The sequence below is a fragment of the Nycticebus coucang genome, chromosome X, assembly GCF_027406575.1.
Source record: "Nycticebus coucang isolate mNycCou1 chromosome X, mNycCou1.pri, whole genome shotgun sequence".
Taxonomy (NCBI): Eukaryota; Metazoa; Chordata; class Mammalia; order Primates; family Lorisidae; genus Nycticebus; species Nycticebus coucang.
The window spans coordinates 113595162-113620588 of NC_069804.1; the positions used below are offsets into that span (position 1 = coordinate 113595162).

General features: G+C 42.8%; 2 protein-coding genes across 3 annotated transcripts in view; both read left to right on the plus strand.

The window, feature by feature from the left end:
* Nucleotides 1-8907, plus strand: part of GPRASP1 (G protein-coupled receptor associated sorting protein 1) — a 57927-nt gene extending 49020 nt beyond the window's left edge. The window contains exons 1-4 of one of the 2 annotated variants that reach the window (XM_053579515.1): nt 2726-2863; nt 3429-3500; nt 3824-3901; nt 4177-8907. In XM_053579515.1, coding sequence (XP_053435490.1) covers nt 4482-8546 — 4065 coding nt within the window. In that variant the 5' untranslated portion in view covers nt 2726-2863; nt 3429-3500; nt 3824-3901; nt 4177-4481 and the 3' untranslated portion in view covers nt 8547-8907. Of the gene's footprint in view, nt 1-2725; nt 2864-3428; nt 3501-3823; nt 3902-4176 lie in introns of those variants that run through there. The other variant, XM_053579516.1, reaches the window with a different exon arrangement.
* GPRASP2 (G protein-coupled receptor associated sorting protein 2) overlaps nt 1-25427 on the plus strand; it is a 178489-nt gene that overhangs the window by 49029 nt on the left and 104033 nt on the right. The window lies entirely within an intron of this gene.

Genomic DNA, 25427 nt, shown 5'->3' on the forward strand with positions numbered 1-25427 from the left:
AAAATACCATGTTTTCTAAATTAATTGACAACAGATAAGTTATTGCAAACAAGTCACACAGTAAAACCCGTGCTTTTGTACAACCACTCCTCTGTCAGTAAATATCTTGGTATAAAGATCCTAGCACTTCCAGAATTACCGGAGAAGCTTGTGCTGCTGTGATGTTGGATATTTCAGGAGAACATAAAAGGGGATTGATGGTTGTACTGGTGAGAGATTGGTTTCAAAACAGATTTTTCAGGGATTGAAGCACAGATAAAAAAAGTCAAGGGGAATAGAATTCATCAGGATGGTGAATATATTCAGGTGGTACTATTGCTGTAACAAATTACTAACACACGGGGTGGAGTAATACTGGGTGTCTCAAAAGCTGTCCCTAAACTCACCATACATAGTGAAACTACAGTTTCCCATTTTTCCTATATATGGTGACTGTAGGGGCAACTTTGGGGAGATCCTACATAACACAAACTTACTATTTACAATCCTGGAAGTTGGAAATCTAAACAGAGTTCCGCTATGTTAAAACTGAGGTGTTGGCATTGCTGCTTTTCTTCTGGAGTTTCTACGACAGAAGCTGTCTGTATTTTCCAAGTTCTGGAGACAAGCTGCATTCTTTGGCTCATAGTTTCCTTCCTTCTTCAAAGCCAACAATGGCCTATGTTGTTTTCTCATGGTGTTTCATTGAAATAGACTCTTCCACATCTGAAGTACACTTGTAGTCACATTGGCCAGGATAATCCAGTATAATCTTATGTTAGGTTCTGCTGATTAGCAACCTAAATCCATTTTAAACCTTAATTTTCCTTTGCCAGGTAACATAACATGTTACATGGTTGGCAGAAAGGACATGGACATCATTGGGTAGAGTTACCTGCCAAATACAAAGAGGGTGCTGTGTAACTGAGTTTCAAAATGGACAGCACACAACACCAACTGTAAGGCTAACCACATTACTCTGTCCCATGCAGCAGGAAGGGAGAGGAGGGGTTTAAGACTAGAGAAAGGATGTGAGGATGAAAAGGGAGGATTCCGAAACAACCAGATTTCTGTCTTAGAGAAGTGAATGCAAGGGCAGGGGATACTGGGTCCCCCTAAGAGTGGCTGGCAAACGAGGGCATGTGATATGGCAGGTGGCTGAAATCCAAGCTGATGGGAACGCCTGCTACATTTCCAGACAACCAAGTATCATGAGGACGTGGATGTGCCTTTTACGAGAAGATGTGACATAGAATGAAGAGAAACCAGTACCAAGCCAACGCTACCTGGTGCCTGACACTTGGCTGTTGGGCAGCAGAAAGGACTGTATGATCCTGACAGGGAAAGGCCCTCATTTGTAAGCAACTGGTGACAGCACAATGCCAGTTGGAATGAGAAAAAGCAACCTGGCAGAATGAATGGCTCTTGGTGTAGACCGATGGTTAGTTCCCTGGGGTTAGAGGTCAGGTCTAGGCAGTGGTGAGGCCTTTGTGGGAGCTCCCACCCAGTTCACTTACGAGCAGGTGTACCTTCCTCCCCTGCCTGGTTCCACGAAGCAGTGACACAAAAGCAAGGGAGGACCACCCTAGAGCTCCAGGGCAAACCTGGCCCAAGACCCCCCTTACCCTCTGCGCCTGCAGTCCAGACACCCTTCCCCCATTAGCTTCCAGGAAAAGGGATGATGCTGGCCAGGAAGGGAGGAGGGGCACAGCCAGTCAGAGTAGGGGGTGCAGACAAACCAAGGGGCAGCTTGGTATCCATCCGCTGTTCCTACAGCACTGCAGTTCCCAATCCCCATCCTCCCCCTGGCCCCCCCTCACCACCCGCCGGTCCCCGAATTGTAGCAGCACCAGAAATGTGATGGTGGTGGTCGCCACGTTAGGGTCCGCGGGATCCTACTGAGGCAGCCTGGTGCTAGCCCGCCTCTCAGGCTGGGGCTCCTGGTGGCCCCGCCCACCTCTGGTCGGAACTACGGTGGGCCCGGGAGGGGGCGTCGAGCACATTCGCGCCGTATCCCTCCGCCCCCCTTCCCGACACCCTCGAGGCGAACGGTTCTTGCCGCATCCTGCGTAGCCCCTGCCCAGTTTGCTGCAGCGGCGTGGGGGAGGCGTGGGGGACGGGCCGCCTCTTTGCAATTCTGATCGCACAGAAGGCGGTGGGAATCCGGGCGAGTGAGCAACCAGAGCAGAGCAGAGCCCCAGCAGAGGAGAGGAGAGGAGTGGAGGGGGAGGCCGACAACCTGGGCCCTGAACCTGGGAAGGCAAGTGAGGGTGTGTTGTGGGTGCGTGGGTGGTCCCTCTCTGTTGACTAGCTGGCAGCCTGTCCGCCAGACCATGGCAGCCCGTCAAGGAGGAACACAACCCCGAGGAAGGTGCGCAGTGCCCGGGACCTGGGACCCCTGGTGACGAGGGGGAGGCGGCCAGTGCCGGCCGGGCCAAGGACGGAGGGGGTGGCCAGAGCTGCACCGTCAGGTAGTCTGGAGGCGAACCGCGCTGACCGCGTCCCAGCCAGCTCTCCAGGCGCCCGTGCCCCGCCCTCGCTGGTGTCTGCGCCCAGAGAGGGCTGTGGGGGGGCGGCTGCTGTGGGAGAAATGGCGGAATGGGAGGTGGTCTGGGGGGTGCCCGGGGAGGCCGCTGGGGACTGGGACTGTGTAGAGCCCTTTGCCCAGCCTGCGGACGGTGGGTGGCATTTGTTACTCCGGCCTTGATTCCCGTAAGGTGCCCGTTGGGCCCCGTGTCCGGGATGCTGTCCCTTCCCACAGGTTGATGTCAAAGTCTCCTGTCTGCGCAGTAGGTCTGGCGTATTCTGACAGGCTACAGTGAGCATTTGTAGAAGAGAGGCTTGAGAAAAAGGAGGAGTTCGAAAATGGCCTGGATTTCTGGAGGTGTGTGGGGCTGGGGGGCAGGCACCAGGCACTGACTGGAGACCCGAATCAGGGTGGGGCGACTTCGACCGGAGCAAGTCTGGCATCCAGAAACACTTCCTAATGTTCCTATCTCTGACAGCCTTCCAGGCACTTCCCCCACCTTCCTTCCCAACCCTAGCCAGGTGGGGACAAAAAATGATGGGCTGCGGAGGTGGGGTGATGAGAGAGTCATATTTGCAAATACCATTTCACAACCTGCTTTCTAGAATATTCGACACCCACACCCTTCTCCTATTTTATGCTGCGCAGAACAAGGGGGATATAGTGCACCTAGTGGTGAATCCTCAGAATTGGAGAAGGGAGTAATGGGAAGACTATGACGTCAAGAGAAGGAGTTATCTCTGGCAACCTGTAACAGGGCCTCAATGAGATGAGAATATTCCACCAGCAGGACCCTGAATGTTGAAAGAAGATAATATGGGAGCTTCTATCCTTGGTGTTGGTCTGTCCCAACTGCTTAAGTGCTCAATTGCTGCTCTTATTTCCTAACTGTCTTACCTTTTCATGTGTTTGTCATCCATAGGCCTACTTTAAGGCTGGTCAGTTCTGCAAGAAAGGAAAAGAGGAGGAGACTGGCTCAAACCTCGGGAGTTTGGTGAGAAAGGGGGCAAGGTAGGGGATAGCTACAGAGGAAGAGCATGGTAGGTGGCTTTGACTCAAGTGGGTGCAAGGACCCCTTCTACTCTCTGTTAGATTTGTGTACTGCCACAGCATCCCTCGTCTAATTATTTCAGGAAACACTAGGAATATTGAGGTAGGTGTAGATTAGGCTATGATGGAAGGAGAAGACCTGAAAACAGGAACCATTGAACAGATTAGATCCTTGAATGGAAGACATATATTTGTCTCAGGATCAACATGTGTGTCTCTCTTCACAGCAGTGAGACTATTTCTTCCTATATGTTTATTTGTCTGTAGGAATCCTTGCTGTTGATTGTCGGGCTTGATACCACTTGAACAAGGAAAGGAGGGGGAAATTTCACCACATCAGTGAAGGTTGGTATGAGAGTGGGTACACTTTGGGTGGGGTATTGAAGACCAGCACTGGTCTGGGACTGACCAGGGCCCAGTCTGGGGACTCCTCAGCCCTTCCCTTATCCAGCACACTTTCCTACATCCCTGTACCTGTTTTATAGCAGGCAGCAAGGCCTGAGAGACTTTCTCATATCCCAGCTGTTGCACTCAGCATCAACACCAGTCTCTGTGTAAGTCTCTGCACAGGTGACACAACTAGAAGAGACTCAAAGCCCCATTTCATTCTCTCTTCCTAGATCTACCTCTAGTGGCAGCTTTGGTGGTGCTGGGGTTGCTGCTGACTACCACCCTCAACAAGTTCTACACCCACCCAGGAACCATCCATCTTCCCCCACCTTGCTTGTGCTTCTTGTGCATTTTGTGTCACTCACGGAGGCTGATTGACTTCTGGAGTGGCGATTGACTCTAACTCTTGTTGCCAAACTTATATCCTAAATTACCAGAAGATTGCTGTGTAAAGAAACAAACCTGTGACACATCTGTGATCAAGGTTGAGACTGAGGGAGGGCTATTTAACTGGATTATCTTTGTAATTTATACCATGACTGGTGCGGAGATTGAGCCTAGTGCTCAGGCCAAACCTGAAAAGAAGGCTGGGGAAGAGGTTGCAGTAGGGGCTGAGGTGGATTGTGAAGTCCCTCTTGTGGTCAGGCCCAAGGTTCGGACCCAGGCCCAGGGAACTACTGGGGCAAGGCCCAAAACTAAGACCAAGGTTATGGCTGTAGTACGGCCAAAGACTGAGGCAAGTGCAGTGGGTAGGTCACGTGCTAAGAGTAAGGCTAAGACAATACCTGGGTCACAATTTAAATCTCGGGGAAATGCCCATAGCAATGCCTCTCCAGTGGTTAATACTAATTCTGGGTCGGTTGCTAAAACTAAGTGCCTGTCTACAGATAGAGAACTGGTTAACAGGGACACTCAGAGCTTTCACAGAAGGAAGACCCATTCCCAAACTGGTTTCCAGCCTTCTCTTGTGTCAGATGATGATGAGATTAATATGGGGTCCTGGCACTATCCCATGCCTACTTCCAAACAAGAGGCCTCTTACAATTCTAATTTCAGATGGGTTGACAAATCCTCTGTGAGTTCATGGTTTTGGAATGGAGATGAGGTCAGTACAAGATGTCATCCTAGTAACAGGACAAAGGCCAGGACCAGGACCAGGCACATGGCCAAAAAGGGGGCTAATACTATGTCTAGGTACAAAACTAATCAGGAGCTCTATATTTTGTCTAGTTCTTGTTCTGAGGATGAGTCTGTTAAGGCATCCTCGTTCTGGTCCCAAGAAAACACCAATACTTGGTCTGGGCCCAGGGAAGAGGCCAATAGGTCCAGGTTTAGGTCCAAAAAAGAAATCTTTGTTGAATCGAGTTCTGGATCTGAGCATGAAGACCATAAGAAGTCCAGGTTCTGGGCTGGAGAGGAGACCAAATTCAGATCCAAACGCAGAGCCAGGAAAGAGGCCAATACCAGGGCCAGGCACATGGCCAGGCGAGAAACTTGCATTGATTTCATGTCTGGACCTATAGATGTAATCAAAAAAGAGTCTTGCTTCCAGCCTGAAGAGAACGTTAATACCTTTTCAAGGCCCAAGACCAAGAAAGATGCCAGGGCCAGAGCAATAGCAAAGGAAGAGGCCAAAACCAAGGCCAGAGCCAGGGCTAAGCAAGAATCCAGGTCAGAGGAGGAGGTGCTTATTGGGACTTGGTTCTGGGCTACAGAAGAGTCCAGCATGGTGGATAGGGCCAGCATTCAGTCCAGTCCACAAATAGAGGATGAGTCCCTTGTTGGGAGCTGGTTCTGGACTGAAGAAGATGCTAGTAAGGGGACTGGGCCTAGCAGTAACTCCAAACCAATGGCTAAGGAGGAGTCTTTTGGTGGTTCCTGGCTTGCAACTGGAGAAAAGACCAGTATGAGAACTGGGACTGAGTCTACCGCTGAATCTATACTAGCAGCTGATGATGATGAGGTCATTATTGGTTCCTGGTTCTGGACTGGTGAAGAAATCAACCCAGTGGCTGAGGAGGAGACTATTTTTGGACCTTGGTTCTGGGTCACTGATGAGAACAGTGTAGAACCTGTTGTTGGAGTCAGCTGTGAGTCCAGGCCAAGTTCTGAGGAAGAGGTTATTGGTCCCTGGCTCTGGGCTGGAGAAGCAGTTGATAAGGAGACTGAGGTTAGAGAACAGGCCAGGCCAGGAACTGAAGAAGAGACAATATTTGGTGCCTGGTTTTGGGCTGAAAACCAGACCCATATGGATTCTGGGGCTGAAGCTAGCTGTAATATGCCAGGGGCTGAGGAAGAGGAGCCTATTATTGGGTCTTGGTTCTGGGCTAAAGAAGCAGCTTGTGTAAAGGCTGACATCAACAGCAAGTCTAGCCTGGAGGACGAAGAAGAGGCCATTATGTCATCTTGGTTTGGGGCCAGAGAAGAGGTTAATATGAAGTATGGGACTGGTGTAAGTTGCAAATTTATGGCAGGGGCTCAGGAGACTCAAATTAGGTCATGCTCCTGGGCAGAAGAACCCTATATGTATCCTGCCAGTGGAGGAACCTGGAAGTATAGGCCAGAGGAACAAGAGGATCCTGTCAGTTCATGGTTCTGGTCCAAAAAATACACAAGGCCAGATGCCATTGTAGGGTCTCAGTTATCAGCTGCAGAAGAGGGTAGTATAGATGGCACTGGAGAAGAGACCAAGCTACTGGCTGAAGAGGACACCATGATCAATTCCTGGTTCTGGAAAGAAAATGAAGAAGCTATTATAGAGGCTACCAACAGAGAAGATTCCAGGTCAGAAGCTGAGGAGGGTGATATTTTTGGTTCTTGGTTCTGGGCTGGAAAAGAAGATGGGCTCAAGGCTGAAGCTGGAGAAGAGGACAGGCTACTAGTTGAGGAGGAAGGTATTGTTGGGTCCTGGTTCTGGGCCAAGGAAGAGACCATTAGAAGAGAGGCTGAAGAGGAAGAATCCAGTACCAAAGCTGAAGAGGAAGAAACGATTGTTGGACCCTGGTTATGGGAAGAAGAGGCCAGTCTGGAGGCAGTGACAGGAAGCGACTTTAAGTTTGGGACTCAGGAAGAGGAAATCACTATGGGGTCTTGGTTTTGGGCTGAAGAAGCCAACATAGAGGCTGGGTCTCAGGCAGTAGAAAAAAATGGGTCAGGAACTGAAGAGGGGACCATTTTTGGATCCTGGTTTTGGGCTGAAGCAGGGACTAACAAAGAGATTATTGTTGAATCTCAGTTCTGGTCTGAAGACAAGGTCATTAAGGAAACAGAATCTGTGGCCTCTTGGGAGTCCAAGCCAGAAAATGAGAAAGGGCCAGCTATTGGGTCTTGGTTTGGAGCTGAATATGAGATGAATAAGAGAACTGGCAGTGCTACCAACTGTGAGTCTAGGACATTAGCTGATGAGGATGAGGCCATAGTGGGGTCCTGGTTCTGGTCAGGAGATGAGACCCATTTTGAATCAAATCCTAAACCTGTGTTCAGGGCCATTTGCACATCAAGGTACTCAGTTGAGCAGGAGCCTGATCCTTCACGAAGGCCCCAGACTTGGGAGGAGGTCACTGTTCAGTTCAAGCCTGGTCCTTGGGGTAAGGTTGGTTTCTCATCCATAATCCCCTTTAGATTTCCAAAAGAAGCAGCATCTTTATTCTGTGAAATGTTTGGGGGAAAGCCCACGCAGGCGGAACTTAGCCCTGAAGAGGAAGAGCAGGAATCTAAACTTGAACCTGATCAGTCTGATGCTGAGTTCCCATTTCAGTATGATCCTTCCTACCGGTCAGTCCGGGAAATTCGAGAGCATCTTAGGGCCAAGGAGAGTGCAGAGGCTGAGAACTGGTCTTGCAATTGCAGACAATGTGAGCTTAAAATTGGTTCTGAAGAGTTTGAAGAACTCCTTTTATTAATGGACAAAATTCGTGATCCTTTTATTCATGAAATATCTAAAATTGCAATGGGTATGAGAAGTGCTTCTCAATTTATCCGAGATTTCATTCGAGAAGCTGGTGTTGTCGCACTTATTGAAACCTTGCTCAATTATCCATCCTCCCGAGTTAGAACAAGGTTTTTGGAAAACATGATTCGCATGGCTCCACCTTATCCAAATCTAAACATGATTGAGACATACATATGTCAAGTGTGTGAGGAAACCCTTACTTGTAACTTGGATTCCCCTGAGCAGCTTTCTGGAATAAGGATGATAAGACATCTCACTACTACTACTGACTATCACACACTGGTTGCCAATTATATGTCTGGGTTTCTCTCCTTATTAGCTATAGGAAATACCAAAACAAAGTTTCATGTTCTGAAAATGCTACTGAATTTGTCTGAAAATATTGTGATGACAAAAGTACTACTTAGTGGTGAAACAATGTCAGAATTTGTAAACCTCTTTAAGAGGGAAGAGACACATGACAATGTTCAAGTTGTTCTTACAATACTTGAGAATATTGGTAACAATATCAAAAAAGAAGAAGAGTTCACTGATGATTTTGATCTTGCACCACTTATTTCTGCATTCCATGAAGTTGAGAAATTTGCCAAGGAAATGCAAGGCAAAAGAGACAATCAAAATGACCCTCAAGCAGACCAAGAAAATTAGTATGATTAATTATTGCCTCTGATTGTCCTTATATTTCTTGAGTTCCTTGAGTTGTGATCCTTGAGTGATGCTTTGGTTTTAACAGTTGATTCTATGTTGTCTTGTACATCTTTCATGCTGATAGTAACTTTGCTTAACTAATTGTGTAAGCTAGATCATTTTTCTGATGCCAAATGAATATTATAACTAAAAATAACACTTGTTGATACTTGTCCAGATTGTGATCTTTAGTATTTGAGCTCATAGTGAACAGAGCCATCATTAATAAGCTACCTTTCTGATTTTTGTTCTACTGTATTGGTGTTGTGTTTCAATAAAATTCAATGCTAAAGTTGGTGAAAATCACCCTTCTTCTATTTATTTATTTATTTATTTTTTGAGACAGGGTCTCTCTCTGTCACCCGGATTAGAGGAAACTCACTGTAACCTCAAACTCCTGGGCTCACGTGATTCTTCTACCTTCACTTCCTGAGTAGCTAGCACTAAGGATGTACACCACCACACCTGGTGATTTTTATATTTTAGTAGAAATGGAAGTCTCACTCTTGTTCAGGCTAGTCTTGAACTCCTGCTCTCATGCAGTGCTCCTACCTGAGTCTTTAGTCTAAAATACTAAAATTACAGGTGTTAGACATCACACCTGACCAGAAATAACCTTTCTTGAACTTAAAATTCAGACCCAAAGATAACATGAACACATACAGAGTTAATGTATAGATAATATGCTCCTAGCAAAAGCTTTTTCTCAGATTTAAAGCTAAACATTGCCATGGACTACAAATTAGGGCATGCTTTGTTTAAAAAGGAACTACTTTTAAGTTGAATGCCACAAAGAGGTTGGTGGTAGATGTACATCTACATAGTAAAGCATGAAGTTGGGAGAAGTGTTGCTCAAACAGGTGAGGTGTCCCGTCTGCCTAGAGTGAGTATGAGGAATATGGGGTAGGGGATGAGGTGTAAGTTTTGAAGAGCTTAGAAGTAGAGTTTTGAATATCAAAGTACAGCTATTTCTTTTGATGCTACCTAAAGGATAAAAGAGCAAGATGTGAAATTACAGGGATTTATTGTGGGTCTGGAAAATGATTTAATCAAGTGATTGTGTATAGGTTTATAATCGGGAACAGCCCCAATGCTTTCTGTGTTTGATGGGTTAGAGAATGGTGTCATATATGGAAAATATGATCCCATTTAAAAAACTGGAGTAAACTTAATTCATGCAAGTGTGTATTGATTAAAGGAAATTCTACAATAATACAAAGTCTATCAAAGGAATGAAGAAGCACAAAAAACTACAACTTGAGAAGAACTGGTTTGCTAAATAAAAATACAAATTTAAGGGGAATAAATTGTAAATTATCAAAGTTCCTCAGTTCATTCTGCATGTTTTTGTACATTCACAAAGGTTGGGACATGTGTTCAGGAAGGAGCAAAAGTCAGGGATAAAGTTGATTTGGGGAGGAAGTCTAATACAGGGGGAAATATGAAGAGTTATATTTTTTCAGGAAAAGAACTAGATGCAGGGACCCTATTTTTGGTTCGTCTCAGGATGTGAAGTGCTTTTCCCCACCTGATCATAGTATGCTAAGGTTTATAGAAGTAGGGCAAAGTGGCAGTTTTGCCTCTCCACAAACCAGAAGTGTTAGTAGGGATCATCCCAGCAGTGGACATTGGAATTTAAATGTTTGATTATTGATAGTTTTCAATCAGATCCTGTGCGTGTGTGTTTTTTCATTAAATGTAAAAATGGTTAATCTCTTACAGGCAATAACTTGAACATTTAAGGTTTCCTGTTCCACTGTACAGAAATCATTTATATATTTATTGAACAAATAATCTACAGAGTTGAAAAGTAACTCAAGCTATAGAAAGCCCAACACTGTACTGAAATAATATCCAGTAACCTACATTAACTTGACCCAAGTTTCTGTAATTTTTCTGACAGGGTAACATGCTTCTTCCCCCACCTGGTCATTGTATGCTAAGGTTTACAGAAGTAGGCCAAAGTGGCAGTTTTGCCACTCTCCACACAAAATTTCTTCATCTCCAAAATCCTCATGGAATGTTTGTTCCTCCCTAGCCGAGTACTCCTGAGTAAGGCCCAGGCTTAGGGCTGGAAGCTTCCTTCCAGCTCTCCTCTTTCACCAGTCGGGAGCTTCAGGGTCTTCTAGCAGGCAGCTGAACCGCAGAGGCAGAACAACTGCCATCCTGAAGCAAGGCTGCCTCAGACAAGCTGACTGCGCGGTCATATGGGGGCTGAGGATAGGTCATGTGACCAGGCTCTAACTTGGGCCACCAGAAAGGTGCTTTTTCTCACTCAGAGAACGGACGGAAAGACAGACGCTTGAGGATCCACGGACTCAGATGGGAGGAGCAGCGGGATGTTAAGGTGGGTGGGTGTCTCTCCGTGCTGATTTTGCCTGAAAACTAATTTCTCAGGCGCCCAGAACCACAGCATTTGTTGGTAAACAATCCCTCGGCCCACCTCGAGCGTTTGGGCCGGGTCTGTCTTTTGTCCAGGAGTTCAAGAAGCAGGGAGTCATCCTGCGGGAGGCATTTGTGGAGAAAAGCCGCGGTTGCTATTGGAGAAGTTGGGTGTGAGACCGGCAGATGGCATCTGTGGGAAGTGGTGTCTGAGACTAGATGCGAGAGCAGGAAATGCCTCAGACCCTTCCGCTGCCTCTTGCCTTCTGAGCACCCCGTGCCCCGGTGCTCAGGCTCCTCGCTCGGCTCCTTTTGACTCTGTGTTTCTATGTGCGGGTGCGGGAGGTGGGAATGTGGGTGGAACTGGCTTCAGGGGAAACGGTCAAGTCGTGAGGTTGACAAGTCGTGAGCACCCAGGGCGCTGGCTCAGGAGAGGCAGGAGTGGGGATGGGAACCGTGGGCCACAATGCCACTCTCTTCCTCCCACCCAGTCGGCAATCACCCTACTGTCTGCCTTTTTTACTGTCAGTATACAAGGATGTGAATAGCCAAAACCAGCTCAAAATTGGAGAGGAGCCCAGGACACATTTATCTTTTGCTCCAAGGCTCCAACTGGCTGGGAATGCAGAGAGGAATGAACTTCAACCTGGTCAGCACAAGGGAAGAGGGGGACACGTAGACTGAAGAGGAGGGAACCAAGGTGGTTTGGACCCTTCACATTGGATTTCTTACTGTAATACTCCAAGTTTTTCCCTAAGAGGATTCCTAAATTTCACCCTCAGGCAGCAGCGTCCTAGGAGTCTGCCCTGGATGTGAGGTTCTGAAAGATCCCAGTCCCACTGTGCCTTCAACAGCTACCTCCTATCTAGTAACACAAGGGTTGCTGCTCCATCTCATGTTACCCACCCCCTCTAAGGCCTGAGCCTCAGAAGAGGGTCTTTCTGGGAACCACCTATGGATGTATCTACAGATTCCTCTCTTCAGATCATTGCTCTCTTCCTTATTTCTTTTTTATGGTCAATGCTTTAGGTGATTTGCACTCACTGTTGATGCCACCTTGTTGTTTGTGTTGATCCTTTGGTCAGAGCTCTGCTCTGTGAGACAGCATCAGGATACCAAAGTCCTTCATAATATAGTTATGAAAAATGAATTATACTAATTATATTAACCTATTCCCACATTTTACATATTTAAAGTCAATCCATAACATCTTTATTATTTGTTTTTTTTTAATTACAGCTGCATAGTACTCCATTGTGTCACTACCATAATATATTCAATCACTCTCCTGTGAACAGACCTGTTTCTAATATTAAGCTATTACCAAACAATACCGGATGGAACATCCTTGTGCAAATGTATTTTTTCTGTGATTGGAGGTATATCTTCACAGATTCCTAGAACCAGGGCTGATGGGTCAAATGGCTAAGTGCATATGTAGTTTTATTAAGTATTCTGAAATTTCCCTCCAAAAGGGTGCTACAGATTCACACCAGGAATGTATGAGAGTGCCTGTTTTCCTTCATCCTTGATAATTAAATTCTTATCTTTTTGTTTGTAAAATACCTGAAGCTGTCCCTCCTGTTCCTGAAGTTAGTAATTATTGTCTTATGTTTCTTCTTAGAAATATTTCTGGCTAGAGGCTTATCAATTTTAGTGGCCATCTCAGTGAACTAGCTTTTAGTTTTATTGATTTTCCGTATCATTTTTCTATTTTCTATTTCATTGTTTTCTGCCCTTACATTTATTATTTCTTTTATTCTGATTATTTGGTTTTTTTTCTAGTTTCTTAAAGTAGGAGCTGATGTCACTGATTTGAGAACTTTTTTCTTTTATAATATAGACATTTTAATATTGTAAAATTTCCTGTAATATTGCATTAGCTACATCTCACTTTTTTTTTTTCTTTTTAGAGACAGAGTCTCATTTTCTTGCCCTGGGTAGAGTGCTGTGGTCTCACAGCTCACAGCAACCTCTAGCTCTTGGGCTTAGGCAATTCTCTTGCCTCAGCCTCCCGGGTAGCTGGGATTACAGGCACCCGCCACAATGCCTGGCTATTTTTTTTTTTGCAGTTTGGCTGGGGCTGGGTTTGAACCTGCCACCCTCAGTATATGGGGCCAGAGCCCTACTCACTAAGCCACAGGTGCAGCCCTACATCTCACATTTTTGATGTGTTGTGTTTTTATTTTTCTCCAATGGAAATTACTAATTTCTCTTTTGGTTTATTCTTTGATTAAATAGTTATTTAAAAGCATGCTATATAGTTCTTAAGTATTTGGGGCTTTTCCAGGTGTTGAGGTCTAATTTAATTCCATTGTGGTAAGACAACATACTTTGTAGATTTGAATTCTTTTAATTTATTAATATTTCATTTATGGCCCAGAGTATGGTCATCTTGGTAAATACTCCATGTGCGACCATGTTCTTTTGTTATCATATGGATTGTTCTGTAGATGCCAATTAAGTCCAGTTAGTTCATAATTTTGTTTAGGTCTTCTGTTACACCAGGTGTCCATAAAGTTCATGTGCAATTTAAAATAGTCAACTATTTTGAATCACACACAAACACATGAACTTTATGGACACCTTGTATATCTTTACTAATTTTGTCTACTTGGTATTGAAAGACACGTGCTGAAATCTCTGACTATAATTATGGATATGCCTATTTGCAATCGTGGATATGACTGTCTCCTTGAAGTTCTGTCAAAATATTTTTGTTACTTTATTTTTAATATACAGTTGGACTTAACACTATTTTTCATTCTTATTTATGATTGAAATTGGCCTTTAATTTTATTTTTTATTGTTTTTTTCTCATTATATTACACCCATTAAGTGAGTTAGATAGCTTTTGTTCATTTTCTAGTTTCTGAAACAGTTTGTATAAGATAGTCTGTACCTTAAAGATATTGTAGAACTTATCTTTAAAACATTTTGTACCTAGTGCCTTTTAGGATGGCACATACAATGTATAATCCTTTACAGATAGTCTTTTCACAGTCATTATCTGCACCACAGATTATTTACACAATTCCTGTGCCTAAAGAAATCTACCTTTCTTACCTTGTTCCTACCGTCTAGTTATCACCAGCTCCCTATAATCTCTGTCTGTCAAAGGCTTATCCATCCTTAAGTTACTCTAGAAGGACATTTAACCCATTCATTGTGACTCCTGATCCCTCTCATCAACTTCAGAACTCTCATCTTCTTTTAAGCCTATCTCCTGTCCTAATGCCTTTATACCTTCATGCCAGTGATTCACCTGTTCTATTTGATTGGACAGCCATTCAGAGATCTTCATATTCTGCCATTAAACATACCTGATCCTTCTCCTTTCTTTTTATCTTTGTGTATCCTCAGACAGGTGTTCAGCTAGGTCAGTGGCCATGCCTTTTTGAAGAATCAACCAAAGACTTCTTCCTTTAGAATAGGGATGGAGGCAAGATAATATATCTTAGAAAAGGACAGTGAACTTGGTAGATACTGTTTTAATGAGTTTATGACCCTAGAAACATATGTTATTAATTTTTAAGTTATTTACCAATGGAATTGGAATACATAGTATTGCATTCTTGTTTGGGTGTTGGTAATGAAAATAAACTTTTTTCACCTTTATTAGCCAGTTGCATTTTCTTTCTTGTGACTGGAGTATTTGTAGGTTTTTCATATTTGCCTTTTACAGGTTTTTGATTTTCATACAACAGTGATTTTCAACCAGTGTGCTGTGGCACACTGCACAGCACACTAGTGTGCAGTGAGAGGATGTATATTTAGGTATGCCATAAACAATTTTAAAGATCATTAATTAAATTATTTTAATTTAATTGAAATAAGTTCAAAGCACAATAAGTATATTCTTTTCTTTACTCTTTTTGTTTCTTTTTTTTTATTAAATCATAACTGTATACAATGATATGATTATGGGGCATCATACACTCACTTCATAAACCATTTGACACATTTTTATCACAGTGGTTAACATAGCCTTTCCGGCGTTATCTCAGTTACTGTGCCAAAACATTTACATTCTACATTTACCAAGTTTCGCAAATACCCCTGTAATATGCACCACAGGTGTGATCCCACCGATTCCCCTCCCTCTACCCATCCCCCCCCATTTCCCACTTCGCCCTATTGTTAAGTTGTAGCTGGGTTATAGCTTTCATGTGAGAGTCCCAAATTAGTTTCATAGTAGGGCTGTGTACATTGGGTATTTTTTCTTCCATTCTTGGGATACTTTACTAAGAAGAATATGTTCCAGCTCCATCCATGTAAACATGAAAGAGGTAAAGTCTCCATCTTTCTTTAAGGCTGCATAGTATTCCATGGTATACATATACCACAATTTATTAATCCATTCGTGGATCGATGGGTACTTGGGCTTTTTCCATGACTTAGCTATTATAAATTGGGCTGCAATAAACATTCTGGTACAAATATCTTTGTTATGTTGTGAATTTTGGTCTTCTGGGTATATGCCCAGCAGAGGAATTACAGGATTGAATGGCAGATCTATTTTTAGATCTCTGAGTGTTCTCCATATATCTTTCCAAAAGGAATGTATTAATTTGCATTCCCACCAGCAGTGCAGAAGTGTTCCCTTTTCTCCGCAATCACGCCAACATCTCTGGTCTTGAGATTTTGTGATATAGGCTAGTCTCATTGGAGTTAGATGATATCTCAAAGTAGTTTTGATTTGCATTTCTCTGATGATTAAAGATGATGAGCATTTTTTCATATGTCTGAAGGCCGTGCGCCTGTCTTCTTCAGAGAAGTTTCTCTTCAAATCCCTTGCCCAGCCTTGTTTTTTGGGATCCCTTGTTTTTTTCTTGCTGATGCGTTTGAGTTCTCTGTGGATTCTGGTTATTAAACCTTTGTCAGAGATATACCCTGCAAATATCTTCTCCCATTCTGAGGGCTGTCTGCTTGCTCTGCTTACTGTGTTCTTAGCTGTGCAGAAGCTTTTTAGTTTGATCAAGTCCCAGTAGTGTATTTTTGAAGCTGCTTCAATTGCCCGGGGGGTTCTCCTCATGAAATACTCACCCAGACCAATTTCTTCAAGGGTTTTCCCTGCAATCTCCTGTAGTATTTTTATAGTTTCATGTCTTAAGTTTAAATCTTTTTTTTTTTTTCTTTTAAAGACTTTAATAGCTTAGAGTATTTGGTGATGCATTCTTAGGTGAAAAAAAACTTGTTGTGATAGTTAAGGGGCTATCATTAAATAACACAAATGCCAAAGGGTAGGAATAAAATAATTCCTCCAAATCCAATTCCCTAAGTGTCATCTCATTCTCTGAAGATCACTGTCATAAAGGGAATTCTTTTTTTTTTTCCCTTTTCTTTTTTTTTATTTTTTTTTATATATATATATTTTTTATTAAATCATAACTGTATACAATGATATGATTATGGGGCATCATACACTCACTTCATAAACCATTTGACACATTTTTATCACAGTGGTTAACATAGCCTTTCCGGCGTTATCTCAGTTACTGTGCCAAAACATTTACATTCTACATTTACCAAGTTTTGCAAATACCCCTGTAATATGCACCACAGGTGTGATCCCACCGATTCCCCTCCCTCTACCCACCCACCCCCTTTCCCACTTCCCCCTATTGTTAAGTTGTAGCTGGGTTATAGCTTTCATGTGAGAGTCCCAAATTAGTTTCATAGTAGGGCTGTGTACATTGGGTATTTTTTCTTCCATTCTTGGGATACTTTACTAAGAAGAATATGTTCCAGCTCCATCCATGTAAACATGAAAGAGGTAAAGTCTCCATCTTTCTTTAAGGCTGCATAGTATTCCATGGTATACATATACCACAATTTATTAATCCATTCGTGGATCGATGGGCACTTGGGCTTTTTCCATGACTTAGCTATTATGAATTGGGCTGCAATAAACATTCTGGTACAAATATCTTTGTTATGTTGTGATTTTTGGTCTTCTGGGTATATGCCCAGCAGAGGGATTACAGGATTGAATGGCAGATCTATTTTTAGATCTCTGAGTGTTCTCCATATATCTTTCCAAAAGGAATGTATTAATTTGCATTCCCACCAGCAGTGCAGAAGTGTTCCCTTTTCTCCGCAATCACGCCAACATCTCTGGTCTTGAGATTTTGTGATATAGGCTAGTCTCATTGGAGTTAGATGATATCTCAAAGTAGTTTTGATTTGCATTTCTCTGATGATTAAAGATGATGAGCATTTTTTCATATGTCTGAAGGCCGTGCGCCTGTCTTCTTCAGAGAAGTTTCTCTTCAAATCCCTTGCCCAGCCTGCGATGGGATCCCTTGTTTTTTTCTTGCTGATGCGTTTGAGTTCTCTGTGGATTCTGGTTATTAAACCTTTGTCAGAGTTATACCCTGCAAATATCTTCTCCCATTCTGAGGGCTGTCTGCTTGCTCTGCTTACTGTGTTCTTAGCTGTGCAGAAGCTTTTTAGTTTGATCAAGTCCCAGTAGTGTATTTTTGAAGCTGCTTCAATTGCCCGGGGGGTTCTCCTCATGAAATACTCACCCAGATCAATTTCTTCAAGGGTTTTCCCTGCATTCTCCTCTAGTATTTTTATAGTTTCATGTCTTAAATTTAAATCTTTAATCCAATGAGAGTCTATCTTAGTTAATGGTGAAAGGTGTGGGTCCAATTTCAGTCTTCTGCAGGTTGCCAGCCAGTTCACCCAGCACCATTTGTTAAATAGGGAATCTTTTCCCCACTGAATGTTTTTAATTGGCTTGTCAAAAATCAAATAGCGGTAAGTAGCTGGATTCATCTCTTGGTTCTCTATTCTATTCCAGATATCTACTTCTCTGTTTTTGTGCCAATACCATGCTGTTTTGATCACTATCGATTTGTAGTAAAGTCTGAGGTCTGGTAGTGTGATTCCTCCTGTTTTGTTTTTATTTCTGAGTAATGTCTTGGCTATTCGAGGTTTTTTCTGATTCCATATAAAACAAAGTAATGTTTTTTCAAGATCTTTAAAATATGACAGTGGAGCTTTAATAGGGAGTGCGTTGAAATTATATATTGCTTTGGGTAGTATGGACATTTTGATAATGTTGATTCTTCCTAGCCATGAGCATGGTATGTTTTTCCATTTGTTAACATTTTCAGCTATTTCTTTTCTTAGAGTTTCATAGTTCTCTTTATAGAGATCTTTCACGTCTTTTGTTAGGTAAATTCCCAAATATTTCATCTTCTTTGGCACTACTGTGAATGGGATAGAGTCCTTAACTGCTTTTTCAATTTGACTGTTGTTGGTGTATATAAAGGCTACCGATTTATGAATGTTGATTTTGTAACCTGAGACGTTGCTGTATTCCTTGATCACTTCTAGGAGTTTTGTAGTAGAGTCCCTAGTGTTTTCCAGATACACAATCATATCATCTGCGAAGAGCGAGAGTTTGATCTCTTCTGACCCTATATGGATACCCTTGATCGCCTTTCTTCCCTAATTGCGGTGGCTAAAACTTCCATTACAATGTTGAAAAGCAATGGAGACAATGGGCAGCCTTGTCTGGTTCCTGATCTGAGTGGAAATGATTCCAATTTAACTCCATTCAATATGATATTGGCTGTGGGTTTGCTGTAGATAGCCTTTATCAGTTTAAGAAAAGTCCCTTCTAGACCAATTTTCTTGAGTGTTCTGATCATGAAGGGATGCTGGATATTATCAAAAGCTTTTTCTGCATCAATTGAGAGAATCATATGGTCTTTGTTTTTTAATTTGTTTATGTGCTGAATTACATTTATAGATTTACGTATATTGAACCAGCCTTGAGACCCTGGGATAAAACCAACTTGGTCATGATGTATAATTTGTTTGATGTGTTGTTGGATTCTGTTTGTTAGGATCTTGTTGAATATTTTTGCATCTATATTCATTAGTGATATTGGTCTATAATTTTCTTTTCTTGTTGGGTCTTTTCCTGGTTTGGGGATCAGGGTGATATTTGCTTCATAGAACGTGTTGGGTAGTCTTCCTTCTTTTTCTACATTTTGGAACAGGTTGAGTAATATAGGTACTAATTCCTCTTTAAAGGTTTGGTAGAATTCTGACGTGAAACCATCTGGTCCCGGGCTTTTCTTTTTAGGGAGGTTTTGTATAGTTGATGCTATTTCTGAACTTGATATGGGTCTGTTCAACATTTCCACTTGATTCTGGTTAAGTCTTGGAAGGTGGCGTGCTTCCAAGTATCGGTCTATTTCCTTCAGATTTTCATATTTCTGAGAATAAAGTTTCTTGTAATATTCATTAAGGATTTTTTGGATTTCTGATGAGTCTGTGGTTATTTCGTCTTTGTTGTTTCTGATTGATGATATTAGAGATTTTACTCTTTTTTTCCTGATTAGGTTGGCCAGAGGTTTATCTATTTTATTGACCTTTTCAAAAAACCAGCTTTTTGATTTATTGATCTGTTGTATTATTCTTTTGTTTTCAATTTCATTTAATTCTGCTCTAATTTTGGTTATTTCTTTTCTTCTACTGGGTTTGGGGTTGGAATGTTCTTCCTTTTCCAGTTGCGTGAGATGTCCCATTAAGTTGTTAACTTCCTCTCTTTCCGTTCTCTTGAGGAAGGCTTGCAGTGCTATAAATTTCCCTCTTAGAACTGCCTTTGCAGTGTCCCAGAGGTTCTGATAGCTTGTGTCTTCATTGTCATTTTGTTCCAAAAAATTGGTGATTTCTTTCTTAATCTCATCTCTGACCCAGCTATCATTCAGCATAAGGTTATTTAACTTCCATGTTTTTGTATGGGTATGCAGATTCCTGTTGTTACTCAATTCAAGTTTTATTCCATGATGGTCCGAGAAGATGCATGGAATAATTTCTATTCCTTTAAATTTACTGAGGTTAGACTTGTGACCTAAAATGTGATCAATTTTGGAGTAAGTTCCGTGGGCTGATGAGAAGTATGTGTATTCAGTTTTGTTGGGATGAAATGTTCTGTAGATGTCTGCTAAATCTAAATATTGGATGGTTAGGTTTAAATCTAAGATTTCTTTGCTCAGCTTCTTTCTGGAGGATCGATCCAACACTGCCAAGGGAGTGTTGAAATCTCCAACGATTATGGAGCTGGAGGAAATCAAGTTACTCATGTCTGTTAGAGTTTCTCTTATAAATTGAGGTGCATTCTGGTTGGGTGCATAGATATTAATAATTGAGATCTCGTCATATTGAATATTACCCTTAACAAATATGAAGTGACCATTCTTGTCCTTCCTTACTTTTGATGGTTTAAAGCCTACTGTATCTGCAAATAAAATTGCAACACCTGCTTTTTTCTGATTACCATTTGCCTGAAATATGGATGACCATCCTTTCACCCTGAGTCTGTATTTGTCTTTTAAGTTGAGATGTGACTCTTGTATGCAACAAATATCTGGCTTGAGTTTTTGTATCCAGTCAGCTAACCTATGCCTCTTTAGAGGACAGTTTAAGCCATTCACATTGATGGAGAGTATTGATAAGTCTGGTGGAATTTTGGGTATCGAGTTTTTCAAAGGTCCAGTGGACATTTTTAATCCTTTCGCCAGTGTGGAAGTTGGAGTTTGATCCGAAGTTTCTGAGTGAGTTTACTTTTGTGGTATAGGATTGGGTTGGTCATTGTGGAGGATAGGTCTGAGAACATCCTGAAGAGCTGGTTTACTTATGGCAAATTTTTTCAACACATGAATGTCATTGAAGTATTTAATTTCTCCATCATAGATGAAACTCAGTTTAGCTGGATACAAGATCCTGGGTTGAAAGTTTTTTTGCTTTAGGAGATTAAAAGTTGATGACCAGCCTCTTCTTGCTTGAAAAGTTTCAGCAGAGAGATCTGCAGTTATTCTAATATTCTTACCTTTGTACGTTATAGTTTTCTTTCGCTGGGCTGCTTTGAGAATCTTCTCTTTCATGTTAACTTTAGTGAAGCTAATTATGATATGTCTGGGAGATGGCTTATTGGGGTTGAATCGTGCTGGGGTTCTGAAGCTGTCTGCTATCTGAATTTCAGATTCTCTAGGCATGTCTGGAAAATTTTCTTTCATAATTTCATGTAGAAGGACCTCTGTGTCCTTGGCAGCCACTTCATCATTTTCCGAAATTCCTATAACCCTTATGTTGTTTTTTTTTCGAATTATCTGAGAGCTTTCTGAGTGAGTGATCCGTTTTTGCTCTCCATTTCTCTTCCTCTTTGAGAGATTGGGAGCGTTCGAAGACTTTATCTTCAATGTCAGAAATCCTTTCTTCTGCTTGCTCCATTCTGTTACTGAGGGATTCTACTGTATTTTTCATATCTTTGAGGGCTGTAAGTTCTTGTTTCAGTGTGTCTAAGTCTTTGGTGGTTTTGTCTTTAAATTCGTTAAATTCTTGAGACAATTTTTGAATTTCTCCTCGAATTCCTAATTCCATTTTATTAATCTTGTCTGCAAACCAAATTCTGAATTCGACTTCTGACATCTCAGCCAGTTGTTTATGAATGGGATCTTCAATCACATCTGCCGTATCTTTTCTTGGGGGGGTTGATCTATTCTGGTTATTCATGTTACCAGAGTTTTTCCGCTGATTCCGCCCCATGGTTTACTCCCTTTGGTTTTTCCCCTGGGGTTTTATCGAGGGCCCGTACAGTGTTGTGGCCTGAGAAACTGGGGCCCTGTCTGGTGTGGTGGAGCAAAGTGGTTCTGTCTTGTTTTCAGCTGGTTTCTGTTCGATCCTATTGCAACTTCTACTCTGGCTTGAAGTCTCAGCTGTGTGGAAAAATCAGCAATTAAGTCACCCCGCCTGCCCACCTGTGGCCCCAGTTGGAAAAGGAGAATCAAACCTTCCTACAATCGCACACCCAGGGCACCGCCTGCAAAGTCCTCCGTCTATTAGCCCAGTTCAAAAGGTCCGAATCAACTGTCTCAATCGGCACTTGTCTCGGGTGGAAGGGTTCAAGAGGTCCCTGGGAACTGGATCACAGGGGCCTGGTGACTCCTCTGACACAGCTCACCCCAGTGCAGCGTGGAGTCAGGAGGAGCCACCCAGCAAACAGAGCAGTCTGGGAAGGTTGACGTCTCCTTCCCCACTTTGCCCCTCTGTTGGACCCAGTCACTGGTATCTCTGCAGATGGCTAACCCAGTTGCCTGCAGTGAACAGACACTCCAGGGGTTTGCACCTGCCTGAATCGCAAGGAAGTCTGCCAGGCCCCCACAGACTGCCGCTATCTAGCAGGAGGAGATGGGGCCTGACATCTTTGAGTGTTTGATGCAGGTGATGGGAAGGAGGCGTTCAGTCAGGCTTAGCCCCGTCCCTGATAGATGCTGCTAACAGAACAGAGCAGAACAGACAACTTTGTGAGGTTCTGTCTCTGTTCCTGTCGTCGCCTACAGAAGACGGGCTGTTTTGAGTTCAAACGTCTTTGCTGTTGGAGAATTGCGTCTGAACACCTCTCTGGGTCGGCCCTGCCCTGGAAGCTTCCCGGGTTTGTGAGCCGTGTGGCCGGTGGCCTCCTCTGGTTGCCCGGGGAGACAGGGGGTGTGGCCTCAGAATATCCAGAAGTGAGCGTTCTGCCGTTAAAGAAAAAACGGCTGTTGATCTACCTCCAGGGAACTGCTGCTCTGGTGTGGGCACTCAGGCGACCCTTTTCTCCTCTGTCCCGCGCCCCAGAGTCAGCACTGAGCGGCCGCAGTTTGTGCTGGGTCCACACCCCTTAAGAGATCCCCCAAGAATCAGAAGTCTTGGGGGATGGGCCCCCAGACCCCGATTGGGAGTGGGGGGGGGAAGCTAGAGTTTCATTCAGTTTTACGCAATACTACGGTCCGGGGAGGGCTCCTGCACTGCACCGCAGGGAAGTGCCGCCAAGGCTTGATTTCCCCTCAGCAGAGGGCCCTCTCCTTGCTCACGTATCCCAGAGTCAGCGCTGACTTGACACAGCTCAGGCACTGTGCACTCCCCTCGAGAAATCACCCAAGGAGCCGAACTCCTGGGGGATAGGCCCTCAGACCCCGAGTGAGAGTAGGGGTTTTCAGCTCTCAGCGGGGAGGCCAGAGTCTTATTCAGTCTTGGGCCCCGTATGCCCGGGGAGGGTTGGTGCACTGCACCGCAGGGAAGTGCCGCGAGGCGTGACTCCCGCTCAGCCCGGTGCCCTCTCCTCACTTGTGGGCCTCAGAGTCAATGCTGACCAGTCGCAACTCGGGTCTTTTTTTTTTTTTGATCAACATAAATTAAGTGTGCTGTGGAAGTTTATCTATAGGTTCGAGTGTGCCATGAGATAAAAAAGGCTGAAAAACACTGTCTTGGAGTTTCAAGAAATCATCATAGATTTATTTGCACATACAAGCTATGAATAAGTCAGAAATTTTTGAAATAAAAATAATTTGGAGGTTGGGCAGGAATCCAAAATGTTTTAAATCAAACTCTTGTTATTAAAATAGAGTAGAAGTGACTAAGACAAATGGAACATAAATAGACAACATATAGACATTTATATTTGGTTAACAGTTTATATTCATGGAAAAAAGTGAAATATTCAGTGTTCTTGGGGTCCTCAAGACCACCCATATATTTAGCGATTTGCTAGCAAGACTCACACAACTTAGCATATGGTTGTACTTATAATGTTTACTTATTACAGTGAAAGGATACAAATCTAAAAATAGCAAAGGAGAAAAAAGCATGGAGTGAAACCTAGAAGAAACCAGGCTCAAACTTTCAAGAGGCTTCCTCCAAGAGTGGAGTCATATAGGGTATCTTTAATTCCTCTGAACAAATTGTGGCAATATGTGTGAAATGTTGTCATCCTAGGACAAGACACTCAATGACCAATATTTTTTTTTCTTTTTTTTTATTCTTGGGGATTCATTGAGGGTACAATAAGCCAGGTTACACTGATTACAATTGTTAGGTAAAGTCCCTCTTGCAATCATGTCTTGCCCCCATAAAGTGTGACACACACCAAGGCCCCACCCACCTCCCTCCTTCCCTCTTTCTGTTTCCCCCCCCATAACCATAATTGTCATTAATTGTCCTCATATCAAAATTGAGTTCATAGGATTCATGCTTCTCCATTCTTGTGATGCTTTACTAAGAATAATGTCTTCCACGTCCATCCAGGTTAATACGAAGGATGTAAAGTCTCCATGTTTTTTAATAGCTGAATAGTATTCCATGGTATACATATACCACAGCTTGTTAATCCATTCCTTGGTTGGTGGACTTTTAGGCTGTTTGCACATTTTGGCGATTGTAAATTGAGCTGCAATAAACAGTCTAGTACAAGTGTCCTTATGATAAAAGGATTTCTTTCCTTCTGGGTAGATGCCCAGTAATGGGATTGCAGGATCAAATGGGAGGTCTAGCTTGAGTGCTTTGAGGTTTCTACATACTTCCTTCCAGAAAGGTTGTACTAGTTTGCAGTCCCACCAGCAGTGTAAAAGTGTTCCCTTCTCTCCACATCCACGCCAGCATCTGCAGTTTTGAGATTTTGTGATGTGGGCCATTCTCACTGGGGTTAGATGATATCTCAGGGTTGTTTTGATTTGCATTTCTCTAATATATAGAGATGATGAACATTTTTTCATGTGTTTGTTAGCCATTCGTCTGTCGTCTTTAGAGAAAGTTCTATTCATGTCTCTTGCCCATTGATATAAGGGATTGTTGGCTTTTTTCATGTGGATTAATTTGAGTTCTCTATAGATCCTAGTTATCAAGCTTTTGTCTGATTGAAAATATGCAAATATCCTTTCCCATTGTGTAGGTTGTCTCTTTGCTTTGGTTATTGTCTCCTTAGCTGTACAGAAGCTTTTCAGTTTAATGAAGTCCCATTTGTTTATTTTTGTTGTTGTTGCAATTGCCATGGCAGTCTTCTTCATGAAGTCTTTCCCCAGGCCAATATCTTCCAGTGTTTTTCCTATGCTTTCTTGGAGGATTTTTATTGTTTCATGCCTTAAGTTTAAGTCCTTTATCCATCTTCAATTAATTTTTGTGAGTGGGGAAAGGTGTGGGTCCAGTTTCAGTCTTTTACATGTAGACATCCAGTTCTCCCAACACCGTTTATTGAATAGGGAGTCTTTCCCCCAAGGTATGTTCTTGTTTGGTTTATCAAAGATTAGGTGGTTGTAAGATGTTAGTTTCATTTCTTGGTTTTCAATTCGATTCCAAGTGTCTATGTCTCTGTTTTTGTGCCAGTACCATGCTGTCTTGAGCACTATGGCTTTGTAGTACAGACTAAAATCTGGTATGCTGATGCCCCCAGCTTTATTTTTGTTACTAAGAACTGCCTTAGCTATACGGGGTTTTTTCCGGTTCCATACAAAACGCAGAATCATTTTTTCCAAATCTTGAAAGTACGATGTTGGTATTTTGATAGGAATGGCATTGAATAGGTAGATTGCTTTGGGAAGTATAGACATTTTAACAATGTTGATTCTTCCCATCCATGATCATGGTATGTTCTTCCATTTGTTAATATCCTCTGCTATTTCCTTT